Source organism: Onychostoma macrolepis, chromosome 21, assembly GCF_012432095.1.
Source record: "Onychostoma macrolepis isolate SWU-2019 chromosome 21, ASM1243209v1, whole genome shotgun sequence".
Classification (NCBI taxonomy): domain Eukaryota; kingdom Metazoa; phylum Chordata; class Actinopteri; order Cypriniformes; family Cyprinidae; genus Onychostoma; species Onychostoma macrolepis.
Window position 1 is genome coordinate 5,544,926 of NC_081175.1, and position 24,237 is coordinate 5,569,162.

Genomic DNA, 24,237 nt, shown 5'->3' on the forward strand with positions numbered 1-24,237 from the left:
GCGTATAACCAGCCCATCACAGGACCTATTATAAGAGTCAGATTGTAAAAAAGAAATACATATCTGATATCTCCTACCATTTGACTATATTCATGTTACTTGATGGAAAAGTGTTTTTTGTAAACCTTTTTGCATCATATGTCACAGCATCCTTTAACTATTGTAAAATTGCAGTTATGCCCTACCTTCTGTGGCTTATTGCTTTATTTTCCCAGTAGTCGCTTTGTACCCAGACACCACAGATACTGACAGGCTTTTGTTACTAAACTAAGGACAAAAGGATTCAGCTAAACCAGCAATCAAACAAACCCAATAAACCACCTGCAGACTGTCTCTGCTGTCACTTAATTCTGACAGATAACACCTCTGTGATGTACATTACGCCCATTACCCTTTATCAAGTGTCCGCCACTAATCCTGACCCCTGCTTCGCTGTCCCAAAGGTAAATAGTGTCCAGCTTACTCGGGCACGCATCCCCATTGATCACTATTGATTACTGTTCTCAAGGACCCTGCAGGACTGAGATGGAGAGTCTGTGGACAGTCTGTATGGGTGGTTACGAGTTCTGTGGAGTTGCTCAAGGGAGTCAGGGAGACGAGAAAGCCTGTTATTACCCAAAGGTCACACTGTAAATGCATGATCCTCGCAACATGTCATGATGGATAACCTGTCACAACCCAACAACAACAGATGGATGTGATGCTATATTTATGGCTCCTAGAGCTTTTTTTATCTGACATTTTGGATATACACCAGTTCTGAAAGCGTAGATATCATATTCTCCTGGGAGATATTTAGCATGAGAGATTTTCTCAGTTGCAGATTTACCTCTTTGTAAGCGGGTTTCATCCAATCATTTGGGAAATGAAGATCTGACATAATCCACTATATATATATATATATATATATATACTGTAGGGCCAGACACATTAATCAAGCAGGACATTTATTGATTTAATGATTCATGGGGAATTTCATGTGCTTCGAGTGTATGAAATGTAAGATTGTGGATCCTTCACTCTGCCTTCTCAGATATTGTGGACATAAAGCCAGCCAACATGGAAGAATTGACAGAGGTGATCACAGCGGCCGAGTTTCACCCTAACCAGTGCAACACGTTTGTCTACAGTAGCAGCAAGGGCTCCATAAGATTGTGCGACATGAGAACCTCCGCACTTTGTGACAACCACTCTAAATGTGAGTTCACTTTAGTCTTTGTTTCTTTTGTTGGAACTTTGATTGAGATATGCTATTCATTTCGCCAGCCAACTCATTGTAGCCATTAGATATTTTTTCTCAAGATCTTGGTTCAAACCAAAAAAGTTACATTACAAGCCATTTTGAAATTTCAGCTGGGTTCACGACCAGATCTTCTAGAACCAATATGAGAATCAGTCCAAGACTAGACCCCTCAAGGCCCAAAACCAGTTCCAAAACACAGTTACTCCAAGACCTGTTGGTCCAAGAACCAGTGGGTGAATTTTAATGAACAATGAGTTTATACTTGAAACTAAACTGGTTTTGAAATTGAAAGTAGTCCTCCGGAACTTTTGGAGTTTGTGTTGAGATCAAACTCCCGAAAGACACTGGACACCTCTGCTGCAACAGAATTAAGTTCAAACACTGAAGCACTTTATACAATGGCTGTTTGGAGCCATGGGTTCCATGCAAATTATCTGAAAAAAATGTGAAATTGCTTTGGCGTCTGTGGTTGAGGTAATTATCACCCTTAAGATGCTGGAAATGACTGCAGTCTTATCTGAGACCTTAAACTGACACCAAGATCCAGACCAAGACACCAAGTAATGAGATCCGGACAAAGTCCATGAGAGGTTTTAAGATCAAGCCCTAACTCTGCTCCTGAAATACTACTTATATATATTAATGTCTTCTTGTTTCTCTTCATCAGTATTTGAGGAACCAGAAGACCCCAGTAATCGCTCCTTCTTCTCAGAGATCATCTCCTCCATCTCAGATGTGAAATTCAGCCACAGTGGACGCTATTTGATGACCCGTGACTACCTCACAGTGAAGGTGTGGGACATCAACATGGAGAGCAAGCCTTTGGAAACGTACCAGGTATTGGCAATGCAGATTGGACAGTGATCCATAAGTAGTCATCATTGGGTTATAATGACATCAAAAAATTTTTTTATCATCATTATTGGTCAAATACTAGGTATTGATCATCTGTGCTTTCGGTTCTACCTTTGACAGGTCCATGACTACCTTAGGAGTAAGCTGTGCTCACTGTACGAGAATGACTGCATTTTCGACAAGTTTGAATGTGTCTGGAATGGAACTGACAGGTCTGTCTTAAACAGGGGTGTCTGGTCCTACTCCTGGATGTCCACCTTCCAGCGTTTAGCTCTATTCTGGAACCTTTGAGTAATCCAGAAACCCTTGACTAGCTTGGAGCCAAATTTTACATAAAGGTTGGGCAACTCTGGTCCTGGAGAGCCACTGTCCTGCAGAGTTGAGCTCCTTCTCTAATCAAACACACCCGAAAGATCTAACCTAAGTCTTCGGGATTGCTTGAAAATTGCTTAACAAAAAGGCAAGGTATGTTTAATTTGGGCTGAAGCTAACCTCTGCAGGACAGTGGCCCTCCAGGACCTAAGTTGTTTATTCCTGCACTATAGGAAGATGGACCTCAAGCATAAGAATCGGACTCCCCTGGTCAAAAGCAATCATTCACACCATGTTTACAAATTGATCTTGGACTGTATGGTGCTGATATCAAGTAATAAGAACTAATTGTCTTATTCCTTTCCCATTAGTGTCCTAATGACTGGCTCCTACAACAATTTCTTCCGTATGTTCGATCGAAACACTAAGCGCGACGTGACTCTGGAGGCCTCGCGGGAAAACAGCAAACCCAGAGCCATCCTCAAGCCACGCAAAGTTTGTGTTGGTGGCAAGCGTCGTAAAGATGAAATCAGTGTGGACAGTCTGGACTTCAGTAAGAAGATCCTACACACTGCATGGCACCCCAATGAGAACATCATCGCTGTGGCCGCCACCAACAACCTCTATATATTTCAGGACAAGGTCAACTAGCATGTAGCTCTGATGTCTCCAGTTGTCACAGCAACAAGAGGCATTATTTCTCTAGATGAACTGGGGGTGGAAAGGTTGGACTCACTAGCAGTGAACTTGTGAGGAACAGCTTTGCCTTCTACAGCAGATTTGATACTGCACTGGATCTAACAAAACAAAACTTGCACTGCAACCACGGACAATGACACTGGCTGTTGGACTGCTTTTGTTTTTAATTACTTCAAATCTCCCTCGCTATAGGTTTATTGGTAATGCACAGCAATACAAAGAGAATCCTTTGACCTTTAATGTCATTAAAGGCCCTTTCACACGACTCACATCAGGGCTTTAGCACAACTCTCCAGCACCATTTGACCTCCATGAGAAGCAGCGTCATGGAAAGATGTTGCTAGGTTGGAAGAAAATGGGAAATGTACTTAGTGAAAATAAAGCAAAGAAAAATGTATTTGAGCTTAGAGCAGAAAAAGAGTCCTGCTGATTGCTTGGAGAGAGAAAAAAATAGAATGTGTTTCTCTGAATGTCATGATATGCCTCTGAAGTTGAGCAGAGGCACAGCCTCTTCCATCTTGCTTTGATTTTTGTGCTGGTGTCTCTCACGTAACGTCATACAAACCTGGTAATCATTGGATGTGTTTTGAAAGCTCAACGAAAAGCCAAGTCAAATTTGACATTGAATGCTACAATATTTGCTATAATGCATTGAAGAGTCACGTGAAAGGGCCTTAAGATAACGAGAGGAAATGTTTCAACTGAGTCAGTATTCAGCCTATATCCGATTCTTGCTTCTTGGCAGGACAGAGGACGCAGATGGCTTTGATAACTGCATATGTTGTTGTGGTTGCTGTGGCCGTGAGGTATCCAACTTTTCAGCTTCTGAATTTTCAGTTCCCGTTTTACTTTATGAAGGTGCATGCATCATTTCAAAACCCAACTTATGGGTTGATTGATGCAACAAACAGGAATGGTGTAAAATTGAAGTAAACAATGTAGCAAATGTACTAATGTTCTGCTTTTTTGTTGTAATTTTATAAAGAAAAGGGGAAAAAACTAATAAAAATCAAGAGGAACGCATTTTGTATTCTTTGATTTCATGGCCAGTGAAAATGACAAGATTACAATACAATTGCTAAAAAAACAAAACAAAAAGGTTGCATTTATTTCCAGTCAACACATACAGAAATATAGCAACAAGTCCAAATCAAACCACTTTAAGACCCATTCTGCAAGGTACACAACTCATTTCACACACTGTCTGCATTGGCCTGTTGTATTAACAGCCTGCTACAATTGATAATCCACAAGACTCTCACAAGAGGCTGCAGTACCAAGTACAAATGCATTCCCTGCCTGACGAATGAAGTTCATAGATTGCCATTAACAATTTGCCTTGTGCTAGCCTACAACTAGTGGGCACCATCTTGCACAGTTTGAGTAGATAACATTGACGTTTCAAAAATACATGTCTGTAACACTGTGCTATGATGAGTGCAGGGCTGGCTCATGCTCAGTCCTCTAAGGTCCACTAGGGCTTCACTTGGTGGAGCGGCGGCTGGGTTCTGAGGCGGTTGGGGGAGGTGGGGGTCCCCGGCGGTCCAGGTCCTCAATGTAGAACATGATTAGTTTGCGGCGTTCTTCTGGGACACAGTCTAGGACCAGGTAACGTTTATCATTTTGAAGAATTTTCTCAATATCATTTAGGTTCTGGTCTGACTCCTGGATCAACTTCCGTGATCTACAGAAAATATGAGATAGGGTTTCATCAGCTTTAACAAATAGAAGTGAAAACCTATATGATAATCATATTATATATATATATACACATACACACTGTATACGAGTCATCATTTGCTCTCCAAGACATGAGAATTTTTGAAAATGAAAGAAATGTGCGTACCTATACGTGATGAATTTGGTTTCTTTCAGGAGAGTTCTGAAGTCAGCTTTGGCTGTGATATATTTGTCCTTTATGTAATCCTCAAATTCACGTTGTTTCTTCTAGAAGGGATAAGGGAAAGAAGTCATTGATGTTGATGCCAAGGCAAAAGAGGCAATGTGTCTAAACAATTCAACTCACTCTATCGCTGCTGGAGAACTTGATGCAGCGTGGGTCATCTTTGATGATCTTCTTCACTTCCTTCCATGTTGTGGTTAGGGTGATCTATGATTAAACAGTTACAAGCAGCGTGAACGCATCGACAACCCAAAGATACATATCCTAAGGTTCAAATAATGAATAATCAAAAAATAATGTTCAGATTTGATATTTAATAACTTAAATTTGACAATGAATTTTTTTTACGACTGGTACTTTATACAAGCTCAAAAGTCCAGTAACTCCATATAAAAATAACTGTTCATCCCTGTTTTTCTTTCTATGTACAGATAGCCATCTATTAAAGAAAAGATCTGAACATCTGTCTCACTGGAAAGTTTTCAGAACATAATGTAAATTAATGTACCTCACAAAGTAATTTAACAGACGCTTTCACCAAATTAATACTAATATTCTTGTCAATAATATATATAAGCAACAATAAAAAAAAAAAAATTATCACTTAATATACTATAGTAACTTAATTTCTATTAAATATAATAAGAATAGTCGTTACTATTAAATATAAAATAAAAATAGTTATTAGAAATAATGATTATATAATAATAGTAGTAATTACTATTCTTCTTATTATATCTTTATATAGAAATCAAGTCTTTATCAAATAATTTAACAACAGAAATCATGATTATTATATATTGTTGTTGCTGTTGTTGTTGTGTGATCTTGAACCTCTGTCTCACCATGGAGGTCTCATCCAACAGCTGCCTGAAATGTTCCTTCTTCCTCTTGGTAAGAGCCTCTACATGTTCTTCAAACAACTTCTCCTTCTCATGTCGCTCCAGCAGAGCAGAAGACTCCCACCGGTGATCTTTGCGCAGATTGCGCCTCGTTTCTGACCAGGAAGCATCCGTTGACCTTACCTATATGTAAAAAATTAAATAATATGATAAGAAATAGGAAAATACGAAATCAAATACAACGCCAAATACAGCAATGGTCACTGACCATATCTGACATGAGTGCTTTAAAGTGCTGGACAGCTTCTTCTCGTTTGTGCTGCTCTCTCTCTCTGTCAATCTCTTTGGTTTGTTCAGATCGAGCTCTCTGCACCTCCCGCTCTCTCTCCCTCAGACTGGCCTCGATACGAGCCTGCCGTTCCAGCTCTTTCTCCTTCTCTGCGTCCACATTCTACACAACACAAAGACACTTATACTCAATACGCTTTTCTAGTCTCAGTCCAAGTTGTCTTGGTGTTTCGTCCTGATGAATCAATAAGGCCAGGGACACTGTTCTAACCTTCGCCTGCTTCTCCACATACTGTTTGTACAGTTCTTCTCTAGCAGCGGAGCTCTCCACGGCTTTGTAGCGCTGGTCCGTCTCCACCTTGTCCTTCACTTTGCTCCAGCGCTGAGTGACGTCCACATGGTGGTCCGACAGTAAATCGAAGAAGTCCTGCTTTACCTGCAGCCAGAAACACAACTTGACTTAATGTGTCAGGGCTTGCCAGAACATAGTCAAATTCAACTTCAACCTTAATTCTATCAACATCCTGTCGATTCAAGTGGACATTTCGGGATGGTTGTTGGAAGCCGGTGACAGACCTTTTCTACTTTGTTTTTGGAGTCTTCCTTGTCCTTCTTTCTCAAGGCTGTCATGAACTCGGTGAACATGGCTTCTCTGTCCTTCATCTTCTCAATGGCCTTGAAGCGAGGATCTTTAGAGTGTTTTGCTGCAAACTCACTGAACGTGGTTCTAATACGTGAAAGGAAAATTGGCATAAGCGGCAAGATTTCAGGAGGTCACACAATACCTGTATGTAACAGAGAAGGCCTCACTGAAACAAACACCACACCTATTGTGAAGTTTGGCATCTTCCATCATCTTCCTGAAGTCATCTTTAGCCTGCATGAGTTTGTTCTTCTTCTCCTTCCTCTCCTCTTCAGCACGAGTCTTCACGTACTGATCGAACACCTACACAGTGAAAGGAGATTAAAATCACAAAGCTGCCTACTTCTGCTCATTCAGCAAACCACTCAACGCCAAGCGCTCCTCTTACCTGTTTCCTCTCTTTAGGGTTGAGCAGCAAATATCGAGGGTCAAACACAATCTTGTGCAGCTCTTTATCCCAAGTGGAAAAAGCAGAAACCTGCAGGTATGAAGTGGACAAAAAGATGGCTTACCAATATACCAGAAAAACGGTAAAACAACACTTCAAGTGAATTAATTAACAAACATCATATGGGGGTGACTTAAAAAGCTTAACCCACAATATTCCTTTAAAACCATATAAATTACAATGACACACAACTGAAATCTTTACCAGTCAACCCCTACAATTATATTTTTATGTGATTAAATAAAATCAAGCAATACAAAATACTTGTCCATTATACAATGCAATAGTACATTCTTCTGTGGTAAATAATAGTAATTATTTGTCATTTCATGCAACAATTTAGGACCAGATAGACATTCTAGTATGACAGATAGATAATCTAGTATGAACAGTAACAAGAGAGGGAACCAACACTACTGTCAAGTAGGACTGGGCGGTATGACTACTTGTTGCACATTATTTACAATTGTTATTCTCTTAAGGGCAATTCTGTGCTTCTTTCATATATTCTGATATCACATTATGGACTCGCTCTCTCTCATTTATTCAACTGGTGCATTCTTTTGTCTCCATTATAGACTGTACTGAAAAAGAAATAGGAGGACTTCAGTATATATAATACTGCTGAGGTGCTCATCTTGTTGCCAGGACAAACAGATATGATTTAAAAAAAGTTTCAATTCATATCAATATGTCATGCCAACAGTTATTGTATAGTAAGTGGTATGACTCTACATTAATCACTTAAATATTCACCTTATTTTCTTTGTGGAAGATTAGAGTTTAATAAAGGTTTATTATAAATTAATAAAACATTCCTCCATAACTCAAAACAACATTTTATATGTCCAATTATTTACCTATTAGGCAAGTATCTGTGCAAGCAGAAATTTTGCTATAACAAACACCTACGTTAGTTTTAACACTGTAACTGTTGGTCGTTTAGGACGCAAGCGGTTTACCAAATTAATATAATATTCATCTGACATTCGCTCACAGATGTCATTTATATGATCTATTTCACAGCTTCTATTATGCCTCAGTCAATAATATTTAGAATGCGTTGTTCTGAATCCGTTTTTAAATTATGCAACGTTATGCATCGATTCCAGACTTTTCATTATGAATAATCATCTTTTTAGATGCACCATGCTTTTCATATTTTGTTTTGATTACAAAATGTTTTTTTTTTAGCCAGTAGCATAGCTCAAAAATGTGTAAAATAACTCATCTTGTATATGAGTGCATCATACATCATAGCCTTTATGTCACTGAATTGTTTGCGGATACCACAGAAATGAATAAGATTGATACACTGAATTCTAACTGTTGTAAAATTGATTTGTGACTTCTCTCATAAAACTGCATTTTTCCCAGTAAAAAAAAAAAAAAAAAAGAATCCAAAAAGAATATTTAATTGCTAACTTGTTGAAAATGATCCCACAGGCTGCTGGTTAAGTGATTTCCTCACAAAAGCACTTTATTAAACATACTGAAGCCTCTCCTAAAGCGGCAGCCTTTCTGGCACACCCAATGTGTAAATTGCCCATATTTCAGACAGACCAATGGTTGTTAAATATGCAAACTTTTTTTCTCAATTAATTTCCAGCATAAATGATCTGTGAGATAGTGATAACTACCGGTAATTATAGTGATGTACACAATTATCACGATATAAACACTGTGATATAAGATTTTGATCATACCGCCCATCCCTATAGTCAAGCACAAATCATCTAACACGACCTCACTCAGAGCAATTCAGAAAGGACAGGTAAATAAACGGAGTGACAGAAAGAGCAAAGAGAAATTTAAGACTCTATATTACATAATATTAAAGAATGATAATAACAAGAATGAACTAAAGATTGTACCTTGGTGGGCTTCCATTCAGATTTATGAGTCTAATATTACAGAGCTGGTTAGAGTATTGCGTTGGATTGAAGTGTTTTACCCCTCTCTCCAGCAGCATGTCCCTGAACTGGTTCATGCGGGCCTCCAGGGGCACCAGGGCCCGATCGCGAGCGGCCTTCAGCTCGGCCTCCACGGCCGCTTCTTTCTCTGCGTCAGCCTCCTTCATATCGTCCTTCCTGTCAGGGAGAAGAGGACGAGTGTAAGGAAGAACTTAATTTTATAACACTCTTTTTTTTGGCTTCTACGCTTGTTAAAAAAAATACAAAAATACAAATTTGGAGAGGATCTCTGAAAATGGAAGATTTCCCCCTTATTTTGTTGAGAGAATTGATGTCTCTATCGAACAGAAATCTATTTACTAGAACTATCAAATGATTGAGATATTTAAATTTCATATAATATTGTGTAGTTAACAAACGCATTAAGAAAATATAGGCCTATTTCTAGAAACTGCTGAAAACAAAAAAAATGTGGTTGTTTTCAAATTGAATAACTAACGGCATATAGTAATTAAATCATATTTAATTTATAGAATGTGTCAACATTTTATTTCTGACACAAATTTATTTGAATTTTAGAAAGTGTGTCTAAGCACTGCATTATCCTTGAAATCTGCGCATCAACGGGTTATTCTGAAATTTGCAAGTTAGAAAAGATTTCAAGTAAAAAATATGTTTGTAATTTTGCTTTCAGTTTTTTTGAAAACAAATACACATCACTGAAGGGCTGAAGTTTTGATTGGTTCACTGGGGTTTGCCTAATGGAGGCTAAAGAGAGGTCAAACAAGGTGGGTTACCTTGGAGGCCCACGTTGGCATCGCCAGAGCTTAGAAGCATTCCCTGAAAAATAGTCCCCAGTGCAACAGGACCACTGTTTGGGGTCAGGGGGAGGCAGGCGTGAAGGGCACTGATGGGAAACAGTGACTGATTTGATTTGGTAAACGTTATGGAGTCACCACTTTTCACAGACCCAAACTAAAGATTACCACAGCTAAGACAAGTCAGCATTGGTTGCACAAAAAAAAAGGAAAAGAAAATGCCGCCGAAGACTTCTTTAATTGTGACATAAAATGGTCCAATCAACATGTCTTAGCTCAGGGCTTGAACGGAAACAGCCCCATTTCCTTTTCTCTTCATATGACAAGAAATACAATTTTCATGTCGCTTCTATTTTCTTTTGTTATAGTACAAAAGCTAGGTGTTCTGCAGGGGTGAGTGTTCGGCCCCTTCTCGTTCCTGCTGAAGGCTGTTGGTACTTACTTCCTCTTCTTAGCCTTAGAAGGCTCATCGTCCAGTGTGTCCTCTATGGTTGTGTCAATCTCCTCTTTGTTGAAAGCTGCAAAGAGCAATAAAGGTGTGTTGGTTTTGCTATGTTACTCTCAACAAAGAATCTTAGTTCACAAGCAATCTAAAACTGTCACAGAGGGTTTCACCTATTTTCTTGTTGTCATCTAGCACCCTTTTGTGGGGAGGTTCTTGAATATATTTGTCCACATCAGCCCGTCCCACCAGCTCCTCAGGTCGGTCCCACATGGACAGTCGTGTGGTGGGGTTGTAGTAAAACACACGGTCATCTCCAGTCCAGACTACACACCTAAAAATGTGAATATGTACAATTTTTTTTATGAAACCTTTTGAACAAACTTGCAGACTTTAATCACTGAAGCAACAGAGAAAGAGAAAGGCTCACCAAGGAGTACCAGGAATTGGGTTTGTGGCCACAGGTTTTGCCTTCTGAGCTGCTTTTTCCTCCTCTGTCATCTCTTCTTCCCTGGGCAACTACAACATCAAAACATTATCAATATTTTTTTTTTTTTTTAATTCTCAAAGTTTGCTTTAAACAAACCTAAATGGCCTGCAAACTTTAGACTTACCTCTTTAGACCCACCAAAGCTGTCAGCTTTGACGTCCATGTCTATATCCTTTAAAACTGAACCATCATTGTTATGGCCATCTTTAACCTTGTCACTGTCCTTATCTGCTCAGAAAAATAAAATAAGTTTCTGAATATAACATAGGCAGTTCAACATTTCGGGTTTAGCACAGCGAGTCAATGTTAATGGTCAGTGCAGTTAACAACAACAACAGACCTGAGGCTTCACGCCTCGTTTACCTCGCTCTTTTAGCTCAGCAGGTTTTGCCCAGGTGGACTCCAGAGTGCGATTGTTATAATAATACATCTTCCCATCAGCTGTCTTGTACTCAGACCATTCTGGAAGTGGAAGAGCCCCCGTAAGAGATGCAGGAGCTGCAGTGATAGCTAGCTGGTGATGCATCATGGGAACAAGAGGAGGGGCCATCCCTGGCAGCACACCTTTAAAAATAAATTGCATTCAGCAACAAATAAAGTTAAATAATTATAAATTGTTACACATATACATATATACACACGCAAACAAAACACACATAAATTATATATATCCTACTTATAGTCTATTCTATATAGACTACTTATTTTAAAGCTGTAGAAACTATAAAATGTTTATGACTTAAGATTATTAATCTTGATGACATTTCCGTGCTTAGAAATCAAAATTTTAAAATGTCCTGATATTTTTAGCATGCAATCCTAAGTGTAAGTCTATGCACCTTGTTCACGTCACTTTGTAAGAAGAGGGCGCCATCTACTGACAGTTATTCAAGTATACATTCAATGGAGGACATACTGGACCATGCTGGTCTGTTTAGCTAAACTAACTAGGCAACTCAACTTACTTTTAGAATTAAATTTTTTTTCTACGTACCAGGCAGTGGGATGTGCATGCCAGGTAGGGGCACTCTGAATGGAGGTACCATGACCGGGGGGAATGCTGGGATTGCAGCGGCCGGCTGGGCCACGGGCAGGCCCGGAGGGAGACTTTGAGGCAACAGTGGCATTGTCTGCACTGCAGTGACTGTAGCGGTTACTGTAGGAACACTGACCACAGCAACAGGGGTCACACCTACACTAGCAGGAGGTGTAGAAGCCACTGGAGGCATCTCAGAAACAACAGAAGCTACAGGAAGAATATAGCACAGGGAAGAATGAGAGTGTGATTAAAGATAATATCAAGACAAAACACTGTATACTTTTCATATTGGCCATGAGTACTCAATTTTAAAAGGGCAGTTTGTATTTTATAGGCCACTACATGACCCCATAATTCCTTCTGTGTATGTAATACTCACTGGTGGAGGGTTGGGAGGCAACGGGGGCTGGACTGGTGCTGGGGTCAGGACTGGTGCTGAGGGTGTGGGTGGGGGACAGGCTCTGAGTGGAGACTGGCTCGGGTACAACCGTGGTAGCGCTGCTAGCTGCATTGGAGGCAGCGCTGTTAGGAGCCGCTGCAGCTCCACCGGACTGAGCTACCATTAGAGGATTGAGCTCTGACTGCTGGATGATCTTTACTCCCTCTGGTTTGGTCCAGGCCGACTCACGTGTCCGGGCGCTGTAGTAATATACCTGGAAGAATGTGGTGGGAAGGTTTTAAAAGTCCAAGTATGTTAATGCTAGGATTGGGTCAGGACGGTTGACAAGGTTGATCAACTACTATACATTTCAACTAGGAAGAGCTATAAAAAGTGGTAAAAATACCATGAAGAATATACGTCTTGTGTTTTGTCATCTGAACCATGCTGTGGCTTAAACGTCATGAAAATCAAGCATGCAAAACATACATAAAGCACACACATTTGGATTCATGCTGAAGAGAGGTAGGTGACCCCAAGTTTATTCGTATAGCACATTTCTCTCACACTGGTAGTAACTGAATCGAAATTAAGGATTTTAGATTTGTGGAGTAATGTTACTATGTGTACATCTGTGATCATTTTACAATTTAATACTTATTGTAATTCAAATGGTTATTTAGTGGCACAATTTTAGAGAAACTGAGAATCACAATTTTTTTTTTTGTTTTGTTTAAAATAGAGATCACAATTTTCCTACAATTCTGAACAGACAACTAAACAAAATTGAATAGAGGTTCTGACAAAATGTTAACTGCTACAGTAGATTTCTTTTAAAAAAGTAACTAATTAATTTTAAGTTAATTAATTTAAAAAAAAACATTTGATTGAATGATTCAATGACTACATCATGAGGACTTCACTTGTTTCGTTATGAGATTAATCAGTGTTTTTAAACAAATCTCTTTAAAGAATTATTGAATGACAAATAGAATTATTAAAAGTACTTGTCGCCACCTACTGGCACAACAATAATTACGAAGCAATCTTTATCTGAAGCTGGAGTTACTTTTAAAAGGTGATTCACTATCAATATCTAAAGTATAAACTTTTATACCAGTACATCTGTGATCATCAATGTTTTGTTTTTGTTTTAATGCAGAAATAACAATACTGTAACGAGACAGTTTGTGAAGCTGTTCATATCCATTCATGACAACGGCTCTCTCTGAGTCAGCGACAGCACAAATGCAAATACTTGACAAAAGTTTAAGTGATTGTTGTCATTTAGGAATAAAATTGCAATGTTTTAACTATTAATTGTACAACTCTATTATTCAGTTATATTTATTTTACTTTAAAAGACAGTTTGCTACCTTTCCTTCTGGTGTGGTGTTCTCTACCCAGATTTCATCACTAGTCAAGCCCGAAACCGCTCCAATTCCTGGCGATGGAGGCATTCCAGGTGGAAAGATCATACCAGGAGGAGGAGGCATGTTACCCATTGGTGGAGGCATGAACGGTGGCCTCTGTGAAAAACACAACAGGATTTTTGATATGTCACCCTGGACGACAAAACCAGTCTTAAGTGTAAATTTTTTCGAAATTGAGATTTAAACAGCTTTCCATCGATGTATGGTTTGTTAGGATCGGACAATATTTGGCTGAGATACAACTATTTGAAAATCTGGAATCTGAGGAAGCAAAAAAAATCTAAATATTGAGAAAATCGCCTTTAAAGTTGTCCAAATGAAGCCCTTAGCAATGTTTCTGAGCTGCTATAAGAAATGTACAAAATATCTTCATGGAACATGATCTTTACGTAATATCCTAATGATTTTTGGCGTAAAAAAAAAATAGATAATTTTGACCCATACAATGTATTTTTAGCTATCGCTACAAATATACCTGTATAGACTGGTTATACAAATAGACTGGTTTTGTGGTCCAGGGTCACATATTTAAACAGTTGAACAGTCTCTTATAGTTTTGGTGCACATATGCACCTACTTGCGTATATTTTTGTAACAGCACCTACCTGCAGGTGTGGGGGTCCAATAGGTGGGGGCAAAGCTCCAGGTGGGGGCATATTGGTGTCAAACGGTGGTCTACCAAAAGGGGGTCTAGGGGGTGGTGGAGGTCCTCTCATCATGTTAAAGGGCGGAGGTGGGGGTCGTAGTAATGGAGGAGGTCCTCGTAACACTGTGGTAGGTGGAGGAGCAGGGCTACGAAAACGTAAAGCCTGCTGTAACACCATCCTGCAGGAAAAAATAAATAAAAATCAGCAACTACCAATATTCTTGATATGCAAAACCTCAACTTGGGTTTCACTGTACACTAAAAGCTAAATGACAAAATGATAAAACTGGTCAAGACCTGCAAACGATTTGGTTTATGTGATAACACAGAAGAAACACCGGTGTTTGCACAGCCAGTCAGAAAAAGTGTCAGATGCTAATGGGCCTGGCATGGTAATTTATTATGTATAAGGTCCCATATTGTACACCTTTCTGGAGTTTTATTTTTCTCTGAAGCTCTGCTAAGAACAGGTCGATTTTGGCCTGTCTAATTAATATTCATGAGTATCTCTTCTGATTGGCCTGTTGTTTTCTGAGTGACGCAGGGCCAGGCTAACTACAGGTAACTAGGGTCACGTAGGGCTGACGTCACAATTACATCACAGTGCTAGCTGGAAGCAAAACAAAGAGAAAACAGGAGGCGGCCCATTCAAACCAGCGCAGATTCGGCTACATAAGGAGCTTAAAATATCATCTTGTTGTGATGTTGGGTGCCAGAATCGTCGTAATACAGCCTCAAATTAGAAATTTGATCGCATACCTGCTGCCACTGTCAGACAAAAAGCCGACGACAGCTGTGGTTAAACACGATAAAACGAGCGGACTGGACAGAAACGATCTTCAAAAATGCTTGCTTATCAGAAAAGGTTCAATAAAGTATTGTCTTTTGTTGTTATGGGCGTGTCTGAAGATTTCTTGCATCTCACGACTATGTCTTGCATGAAACAATGTCTGTGCGTGTGTGTAAAACAACAAACTGACGATTTATATATAATCATTTGTAATTGTATATACACATTGTTGTGATTAATTGTGGCTGGAATAATAATGTAGCTGTAAAAATAATTGCCTGCTGAAATTGAAATGCATTTACATCTTCATCATGACTAGATAGACACGGTGAGTTTGTCTTTACTATACATGTTAGACGTGATCCACCTCATAGTAACAGTCCTGTCAGATCGTCCATCCTTTGAGTGAGAGTGTAACGTTACAGGTCGGTCGGCCGATCTGGTTACGCCCGTTAAAGTCAACCTTTTCGGCATGTTTCAGTGTTGTGGACGCTCAGCAATGGCATGGACACGATGTTGTCTGGGGGTTTGGCAAAAGGCCGGTGGGCGGTGCTCGGGATGGCTACAGTAGTTCGGACGTCACATTTTTACGGAAATCACAAGGGCTCGTGAAAAGGTACAGCTACTTTATGCAGACTGTGCGCACTTTACTGTGGATTGACTGTTTTGAAACTTATATGGTAGTTACATATCCCCTAGACCTCTGTTACCATGAAAAAAGCCAGGTAATTTCAGTTTTGACAATATGGGACCTTTAATGATTTTCTCATGTAAAATATAGAATGGGATGTGCTTGCTTTAAAAATAAATAAATAACTATTCTGAATAGACAACTAAACAAAACTTAACTTTTTAAAATCAGTTTGAATGAATGATTCAATGACTCCCTCATAAAGACTTCACTTGCTTCATTACTGGACTAGTCGGTGTTTTTGAATAAATCTCTTGAAAGAACTATTAACTTTTTTAATAGTTGTGTTTGAGTCCCTCAATTGTCCTCAGTGTGAAAAGATGGATCTCAAAATCATACAGTCAGTTTAACTGTTCAGAACAAACAAGGGACTCGTGAACAACCATCACAAAACAAAAAAAACTAACTAAACAACTAAAAAAATAATATGCATTTTGTATGATCTCTCTTATTTTGTTAAAATTATTCACATTTTCACAGATTCTGCAAGGGGTTCCCAAACTTTCGCATGCCACTGTATGTATTTTAAATATATTTAAAGGCCCCAATACACCTCAAACGAAATCGAAGAACGAATTGACATGTTATTTCGAACAAAATTAGGCCGAAACGAAGTTCGTTTTGAGTTTGTTTCGGCAGTTCGAAACAGCTCACCAAAGTGAACTTTCTGGGGAGTTCATTTTTCAAAACACCTTTGAGCTACCATTGGTCCGTGGCGATTACGCAATCGGTGGGTGTGCTCTGGAACTCCACCGCCTTTGACGTGCGATTTTTTTCCCCTGGTTCTTTCTCATTCAACAAAGGTCAGGCAGGAGAACAACATCTCCAAGTCACTAGCAACATAAATACACTGTGTCGAATAGCTGAGCTGCCACAGATATCTCCGCACCTGTACGATCGCTCGTGGAGAGACTTTAAAGATTCAGAGAAAGCATTTAATTCCTAGAAAGAAATTGCAATGAAGCTTGGTGTCGATGACCCAGAGTAATGCAAAAAGCGACGTAGAGAAACATCAGATGCAAGTATTCCAAAGCCATGAAAAGAATGAAACGAAAGAGTAAAGATGTAAGGTAGAAGTATCAAATACATGTGTTTCAAATAAATGTTACACCATACTGCTGCTGCTGTTGTTGTTCTTTCAATAAGCGAATTTAAAAGGTATACAATAAATAAAATGCCAAAAGAACATACAATAATAAACCTGTTTTTATCAAATCATGAATATAAAAACGTGTAATAATTTATCCTGTTTAATAAAAGACCTATAGATACACCTTCATTGCATTGTTGTTGTGTTTAGGCATTTGCGCAAGCGTCGCGACACGTTTACATTAATCTACACCCCGCCTCCAGCAGCGCGGGGGTGTTGGAATGTTCAAAAACAGTATACCGTCACTCAGTCTTTTCTAACTTCTTTTTGCCCCCAAACGAAGAACGAAAACGACATTTGTTTGAAGTATATTGGGGCCTTAATACGCCAATTTTTAATATACAAATTATGAAAAAGATTTTGAATGAATTATTCAATGACTCGCTCAAATACTTCACTTGTTTCATTATTGGATGAATCAGCATTTTTAAACAAATCTCTTGAATGTTTCAATGACGACAAATTTTTTTAACAGTCACTTGACAGTGCAATCGACAACATTATTTGAAGAGCCAATTACTTTCAAAAGGGGATATTGCTTATTATTGCTATGGACATCAATGTTTATATCTGAACTAGCCTATAAACTTTCATCCCAGTATTTCTAAGATAATATAAACGACTGTAAGACAGAAATAATACTGTGTAGTTGAAAAGACTGTTTGTGAAGCTGTTTCTTACCCAAACATGGTAAATGTCGGCTCTCTGTGTCAGGTTTGAATGTTCTGGTATGATTTTTTTCAAAGATTTAATAGACATGGCGAATCGTTGTCATTTAAAAATGGGATCGCATGTGGGTGTTTGAATTGAGATTGCAATCTTTTAATGATTAATCGTGCAGCTCTAACTCAGAGGCAACTAGGGGTGTGCGATATTGAAAAAAAATAATATCTTGATATTTTTTTTTATTTTTTCGATAACGATAATTAGACGATATTTTGCTGAGTGTGTTATTGTGTGATATCTGACTACCGTGGACAGCTGCAGTTTTTGATGTGTGGTCAGTTCACATCAGTGATAGAAATTAATATTTAAATATTAATTTCAAGCAGGCTCGGGTAACCCCACTGCTCAAAAAACCTACATTAAACACTTCTCTTATAGAAAACTACAGACCTGTCTCTCTCCTTCCGTTCATAGCGAAAACACTTGAACGAGTTGTCTTCAACCAAGTCTCACTGTTTCTTTCACAGAACGACAAACTGGATGCTAAACAGTCAGGTTTCAGGAGGGGCCATTCAACTGAGACTGCGCTTCTCTCGGTCACTGAAGCCCTGCGAATTGCAAAAGCCCATTCCAAATCATCAGTCCTCATTCTGCTGGACCTATCTGCCGCTTTTGACACTGTCAATCATCAGATACTCCTGTCCACCCTCTCATCACTGGGCATCTCTGGCATTCCACTTCGCTGGTTTGAATCCTATCTCACTGGTAGGTCTTTCAGGGTGGCCTGGGAGGTGAGGTATCCAAAGCACATACACTGGTCACTGGGGTTCCTCAGGGATCAGTTCTTGAACCCTCCTCTTCTCCACATACACTACATCACTGGGTCCCATCATACAGGCACATGGATTCTCATACCATTGCTACGCTGATGACACACAGCTCTACCTCTCTTTTCAACCAGATGATCCAACGGTAGCTGCAAGGATCTCAGGTTGCCTGGCGGACATCTCGGCATGGATGAAAGAACATCACCTGCAGCTCAACCTGGCAAAGACTGAGCTTCTTGTCCTCCCTGCCACTCCGACTCTACAGCATGACTTCACGATCCAGTTAGGTTCATCAACAATAACCCCATCAACTTCGGTCAGAAATCTTGGTGTAATCTTTGATGATCAGCTGACCTTCAAAGACCACATTACAAAAAACGCTCGATCTTGCAGGTTTGCACTATATAACATCAGAAAGATCAGGCCCTTTCTGACAGAGCATGCTGCACAACTTCTTGTCCAGGCCCTTGTCATTTCTAGGCTGGACTATTGCAATGCTCTTCTGGCTGGACTTCCGTCTAATACAGTCAAACCTCTACAAATGATTCAGAATGCAGCGGCACAACTGGTCTTCAACGAGCCCAAAAGAGCCCATGTTACACCTCTCTTTATCTCCCTGCACTGGCTACCAATCACGGCTCGCATCAAGTTCAAGACACTGATGCTTGCATATAGAACAACCACTGGCTCAGCACCCGTTTACTTGCACTCTCTATTAACAAACTACATCCCTCCAGAAATCTGAGATCTGCTAGTGAGCGACGCCTCGTGATACCATCACAGAGGCGCAAAATCACTCTCTAGATCATTCTCATTCACCATTCCTGGCTGGTGGAACGATCTTCCCACCTCTATCCGGAATGCTGGATCCCTGTCAATCTTCAAGCAACAACTGAAAACTCATCTCTTTCGACAGCACTTGACTTCATCCTAAACTTATAAAAAAATAAAAATTAAAAAAAAAAATAAAATAATAATTATCTTTACTTATTCCTTCCTTTGGTAGTTTGTATTTATTTGAACAATGCCTGAGACTTGGTGTTGCAAGCACTTCGTATGTCTGATTGCCTCTTCAAGATTAATCGCTCTATGTATTCCCCAATTGTAAGTCGCTTTGGATAAAAGCGTCTGATAAATGACTAAATGTAAATGTAATGTAAATGTAAATATTAAAAATATTTAAGTTTAAATTGATTTTTACCTTTTATGGGCAATTTTACCTTTAACAAAGCCTTTTTTTTTTCTAAAAGTATGCATCTTTTGAGTCAAATTGTTACATTTAATCAGTCAGTTAGAATAAGACATTTAGGCTGTTACCAAACAAATGAAACCAGTATCAACAAAATTAATCTTTGCAGAAGTTGCATCTGAAGTAGCATTTAGATGTATTTACACACTGTTCAGGACATGGGGTGCTTTAACCTGCAGTTACAAATGCATAATGTTTTGATATTTTAAACATAAAACATTAAATACTGATATTTGAAATTATTTTAAAATGAACAGATACTTTGAATGTGAAATTAAAATTGCCAGTAGGTGGCAGCAAGTCACTGTTAACAAGTGAATCATTGCGACTGAACCGAATCATTTAAACGGTTGATTCATTCAGAAACTAAACATCTTCATGTTGCTCAGAGACGCAAAAAAACAGTGCTGTAGCTGTTTGGAATTATTTTTTGTTGGCGAAATGGAGCAAAAACAGGCAATATGGTGTCTAAAACGTAAGTCTCTTAATATTAACTTATTGTTTATTGAACTGTTGTATAAAATCAATGTCACAATCATGCTTATTTTTGAACAAAAAAAACGGCACTCTTCGTTTGATTGTAACTATATGAAATGATATATACACATTTTCTGCCCACATATCTTGAATTTTGTGATCATTCTTAATGCATTTTAATAAGACTGAATCATGCAGTGAAAAAACAATGTGCACGCACTCTAGTCTAGACTTCACGTGATGAATGCGTGCTCTGTAGGGGTGCTTTGTTTGGTTTTTGCAAAATACTCGATAATGTCAAATTGCACATCGTTAAAACAACAATTACGATATTAATCGCAGACGATATATATCGCACACCCCTAGATGCAACTTATTTTCCAGAAAATGTTACTATTTTTTAAAAGTACTTTTTAAAATGATAAACATATAAGCTATTAATAAATGAAATCAATTGCATGAAGTCAATAACTAAATACAGATTCAAAACATACCAGCAAATATATGTCATTAATATTTATAAAAAAAATAAATAAAAAGCCACCATACACTTAATACTGCAACCAATTCTTGAAAATCCAGGACTAAAGCCCTTTTTTCTGTTTTTTTTTTTCTTCCACAGGCTCATTACTAAACATATTTTCTTGAATTACTTTTTATTTGCCACATTCTTTATTTCCTCATTCATCCCACATCTTCATCTTTACAGACTGTAAATAGAACAACGTAAAATTAAGAGATAAAACCTACACTAAACCCTGAGCTCTTGAAATGATAGCTACTGACAACATTCTACTGATAACAATTCAGTATCATCTACTTTTTAAAAAATATAGTGAATATTGAGATGGTTCCTTTAGATTTCCTTTTTTTCCCCCGTTTTTTTGTATTTTAGACACTGGTTGCATTACATGTGACACTATAGATTGTGTAAATAATCGTTACATATTTGTAATACCTTTTCCAAATCACATATTTGTTTCTTGTGTGTGCAAACCACACACACACACACACACCTTCAAGATAAGCACTTTTAAGAACTTCTCAGTTATTCCAGACCTTGAACCATTTAAACCACTTTAAGGATGTTGTGAAAGAAACGCATTACAAGCAATAATATCAAGCGCAGTGATTGATTTTTGTTTTTCTCAGCATTATTACTTTTCATAATGACGTCGTAGACAAATTCAGATCTAGGCTACATTCAAATTAATGCACAGAATGAATAGTTGCACACAAAAGGAGATTTTGCAGTATTACATTACTTTTTTAAATTAATCTTTTGGATATCAAGGTGGCACAGGACTGTATAGGCTAGTTGCCGTCAATACTGATTGTTTTCTAGGCCTTTGTTTGCATCGTGGGTGGGTTCGTTTTTGTAATTTTTCTTTTCTTGATATCTTTGGGTTAAGGGGTCTTTTCTCTGCTGTATGACCATCTTTAGAATGCAGTGTTAGCAGCACAATTTGATATTTGATCTATTTCTTTTGTTTATGGTTATATCATTAATACAGTGTCGGCGCCATGAGCAGGTGGGCCCGAAGGGGTCAGGCCAGGCCACTTTTGACTATTAGGCCTACTTTTCTCCAAACCAATCTTCTGAGCTGCTCAAAACTATTTTTAGAAAATATCTTCTTGCCATTTTTTTGCACCGTGTTTAGGTTTGGGATAGATTTTTGTTCATCTGCTGCCATCAAACCAAATCCGTGGGAGACCTTGTTGATTTATCTCTGCACACATGGACAGTGGAGATGGGGCCGAATGAGAAGAAAACTTTTTCCAACTCGTTCGCTCACATGTGTCAGTAAATTACTTGCAAGCAATGACCTCGGTGCATGAGAGCTGCTCTCCTTGGCATCATCCAAGCTGAAGCGGTTCTTTCCGTGCACTCTGGTCCGGCCACTTCAGTCCCTGTACCCCCTGCCCACCACTTTAACAATTTTTACTGAGAGGGACGTCCCTACCACCACCCTCCTCCCTGGAATGCAATTCCTACCGCAACCGAGACCCACTCTAAAAATGCAAATGCCCCCATAGTTTGTATGGGTTGGCGCCGACTACTAGGCCTACTTTTCTCCAAACCAATCTTCTGAGCTGCTCAAACTATTGTGAAAATATTTTCTATGGCTTTTTTTGCACCGTGTTTAGGTTTTGGGGTGGATTTTTGTCCATCATCAGCAGGGTTGTAGGCTGAATGGGAAATAATTTTTAGATTATAGATTTCAAATTGCAGGAGTACAGAATTTATTTCCTTTTCGCGGCGTAATTACTGTGCCTGAACAGTTTATGTCAAAATACATAAGCTGTCAAAATACAGCTCTTGCAGAGTTCTCTCGCAACCAGTGTGTTGTGTCCTAAGTGAACTGAATTCAATTTCTGCGCTTGACTAAACAATTCTCGTAGATTTAATAATAATTAAAAAAAATTAAAAAAAAATTAAAAAAATCAAATGCATGCTTAGTTCACACTTGTATTCAATAATTGCTTAACTTTTAACCTACATTAGACATCCCAGTATCCCAGTTTTTGTCAGTGCTTATTTAAACTGTTTTAAACGCAAGCTAAACAAAAAGACACAATAAACATGGCATGTAAAAACTTCCCTTGTCCATAAAAAATATTAAATGTCGTAAACAAGCCGGTGGGCTTAAGATAGCAAGCAAACCCAAGCACAGCTTACCCGTCAGCTAACAAGCCATTAGTTGCTAAGGGGAAATATTAAAATTGTATTTATTAGTATGCTATTGTTAAGCGTAACATATCTTTGCTTCCCATGCGTTTCTGGTCACGCGTCAACTATTGAAGCAGATAAATAAACAGAGAGTGAACGTTTACGAAGCTAGCAAACATGCTAACTGCGCTAAACTGCGCCAGCGGACTTTTCCATCACTCACACCATAACACAGGCTCGCTATAGAGCTCAGATAAAGACAAGCGCAGACCAGCGCTGTTATACTGAGTCCTTTTAGCGTTATCTGACCTGTTCTCCCCGAGACCAGCACTCTCTCCTTCTATGTTCTCCGCCATCGCTCCAGAAACTAAACACACTACAGATGAACTTCCTGTTGGTGAAGCACTTCCTCACTTTCCTTCTACGTCATTGAATGGATTTACTGCTCATTGAAATCTTTAATCAAAAAGTCATGCTATTTAAATCATTATATATTATAATCATTAATAATCACTCAATTTATCGTGTGACATATTGTACTTTGGCAATTGAGGGTTTGAGCAATTTTTTTTTTTTACACTATCACTAGTTTATTTTTCTGCTAAACAATGTCCAACAGTGATCACAGATAACATGATAACATTCTGTAATGTAAAGTTTTGATAAGATGGCCAACTTGTATGTCCTCTGAGGGATTTTATGTAGGCTATCATAAATGCACACAATTAAATATTTCCGTTTGACTGGAAATAACACACAAATATTGTTCAAAAGTAGTACTAACATGCTTTTTTAACTTGTTTTTTCCGCACATTTCATTTCATTTCGTCTCAAGCACTGTTCACTCACTGACACCACTGTCTCCTTGGTAAATAAATAAGTGAACTTCATATTAAACCTCATTAGGTCTAAAATTGTTGGCCATGGAGGAAATAATGCAACAACTGGTGGCATTTTTAACATTTTAAATCATTTGTACACAATAAATGTAAAAATGGCTTTTTTTTTTTCTTTTTTTTTTGGATTATCATAATAGTTCTCCACAGGTAGCAATACATATTTGTATAATGTACGTTTTAATATTATAAGATTAAAAGTCACAATGTGATGAAGGATTAATACAGCCCTAAAAATCACAGCCATTTCCAAAATCAATATGAATTTTTATGCTTTTTTTTTCTCCTGAAATAACTGGCTATGGCCGTTCTTTTTATTATTTTAATTTTTTTAATCTTATTCAGTAATGACATGATGATAAAAAATAATTGGGAACCCTGGCTGCCAACATGCCTCCAATCGGAATTCAGCCTGATTTGTTTCAAG

General features: G+C 38.5%; 2 protein-coding genes across 5 annotated transcripts in view; one reads left to right on the forward strand and one right to left on the reverse strand.

Annotated features, from left to right (window-relative positions):
* Window positions 1-4,132, forward strand: part of ppp2r2bb (protein phosphatase 2, regulatory subunit B, beta b) — a 68,949-nt gene extending 64,817 nt beyond the window's left edge. For all 4 annotated transcript variants that reach the window (XM_058757840.1, XM_058757841.1, XM_058757842.1 and 1 more), the window contains 4 exons: window positions 1,034-1,198; window positions 1,911-2,080; window positions 2,219-2,310; window positions 2,782-4,132. In XM_058757840.1, the coding sequence (XP_058613823.1) occupies window positions 1,034-1,198; window positions 1,911-2,080; window positions 2,219-2,310; window positions 2,782-3,061 (707 nt within the window). In that variant the 3' untranslated portion in view covers window positions 3,062-4,132. The remainder of the gene's footprint in view (window positions 1-1,033; window positions 1,199-1,910; window positions 2,081-2,218; window positions 2,311-2,781) is intronic.
* Window positions 4,133-4,188: 56 nt separating this feature from the next.
* tcerg1b (transcription elongation regulator 1b (CA150)) lies at window positions 4,189-23,358 on the reverse strand. The gene is made up of 20 exons (XM_058757839.1): window positions 23,224-23,358; window positions 14,353-14,572; window positions 13,691-13,843; window positions 12,315-12,588; window positions 11,891-12,142; window positions 11,260-11,460; window positions 11,021-11,124; window positions 10,837-10,925; window positions 10,580-10,740; window positions 10,407-10,482; window positions 9,188-9,323; window positions 7,174-7,263; window positions 6,970-7,088; window positions 6,719-6,869; window positions 6,414-6,578; window positions 6,123-6,305; window positions 5,858-6,037; window positions 5,136-5,219; window positions 4,956-5,056; window positions 4,189-4,793 (listed from the first exon to the last, which is right to left on the reverse strand). Exons 1-20 carry the CDS (start codon window positions 23,268-23,270, stop codon window positions 4,592-4,594), a joined length of 2,988 nt encoding a protein of 995 aa, XP_058613822.1. The 5' UTR covers window positions 23,271-23,358; the 3' UTR covers window positions 4,189-4,591.
* Between the last annotated feature and the right edge of the window lie 879 nt (window positions 23,359-24,237).

Bases quoted from the DNA above. Each gene is read 5' to 3' on its own strand.
- tcerg1b (XM_058757839.1), bottom strand. From the start codon at position 23,270: ATGGCGGAGAACATAGAAGGAGAGAGTGCTGGTCTCGGGGAGAACAG. The intron at 10,741-10,836 runs GTGAGCCTTTCT...TCACATTTTTAG, and splicing joins CCAATTCCTGGTACTCCTTG to GTGTGTAGTCTGGACTGGAG. The intron at 7,264-9,187 runs GTAAAACACTTC...TCATACCTGCAG, and splicing joins ACATGCTGCTGGAGAGAGGG to GTTTCTGCTTTTTCCACTTG.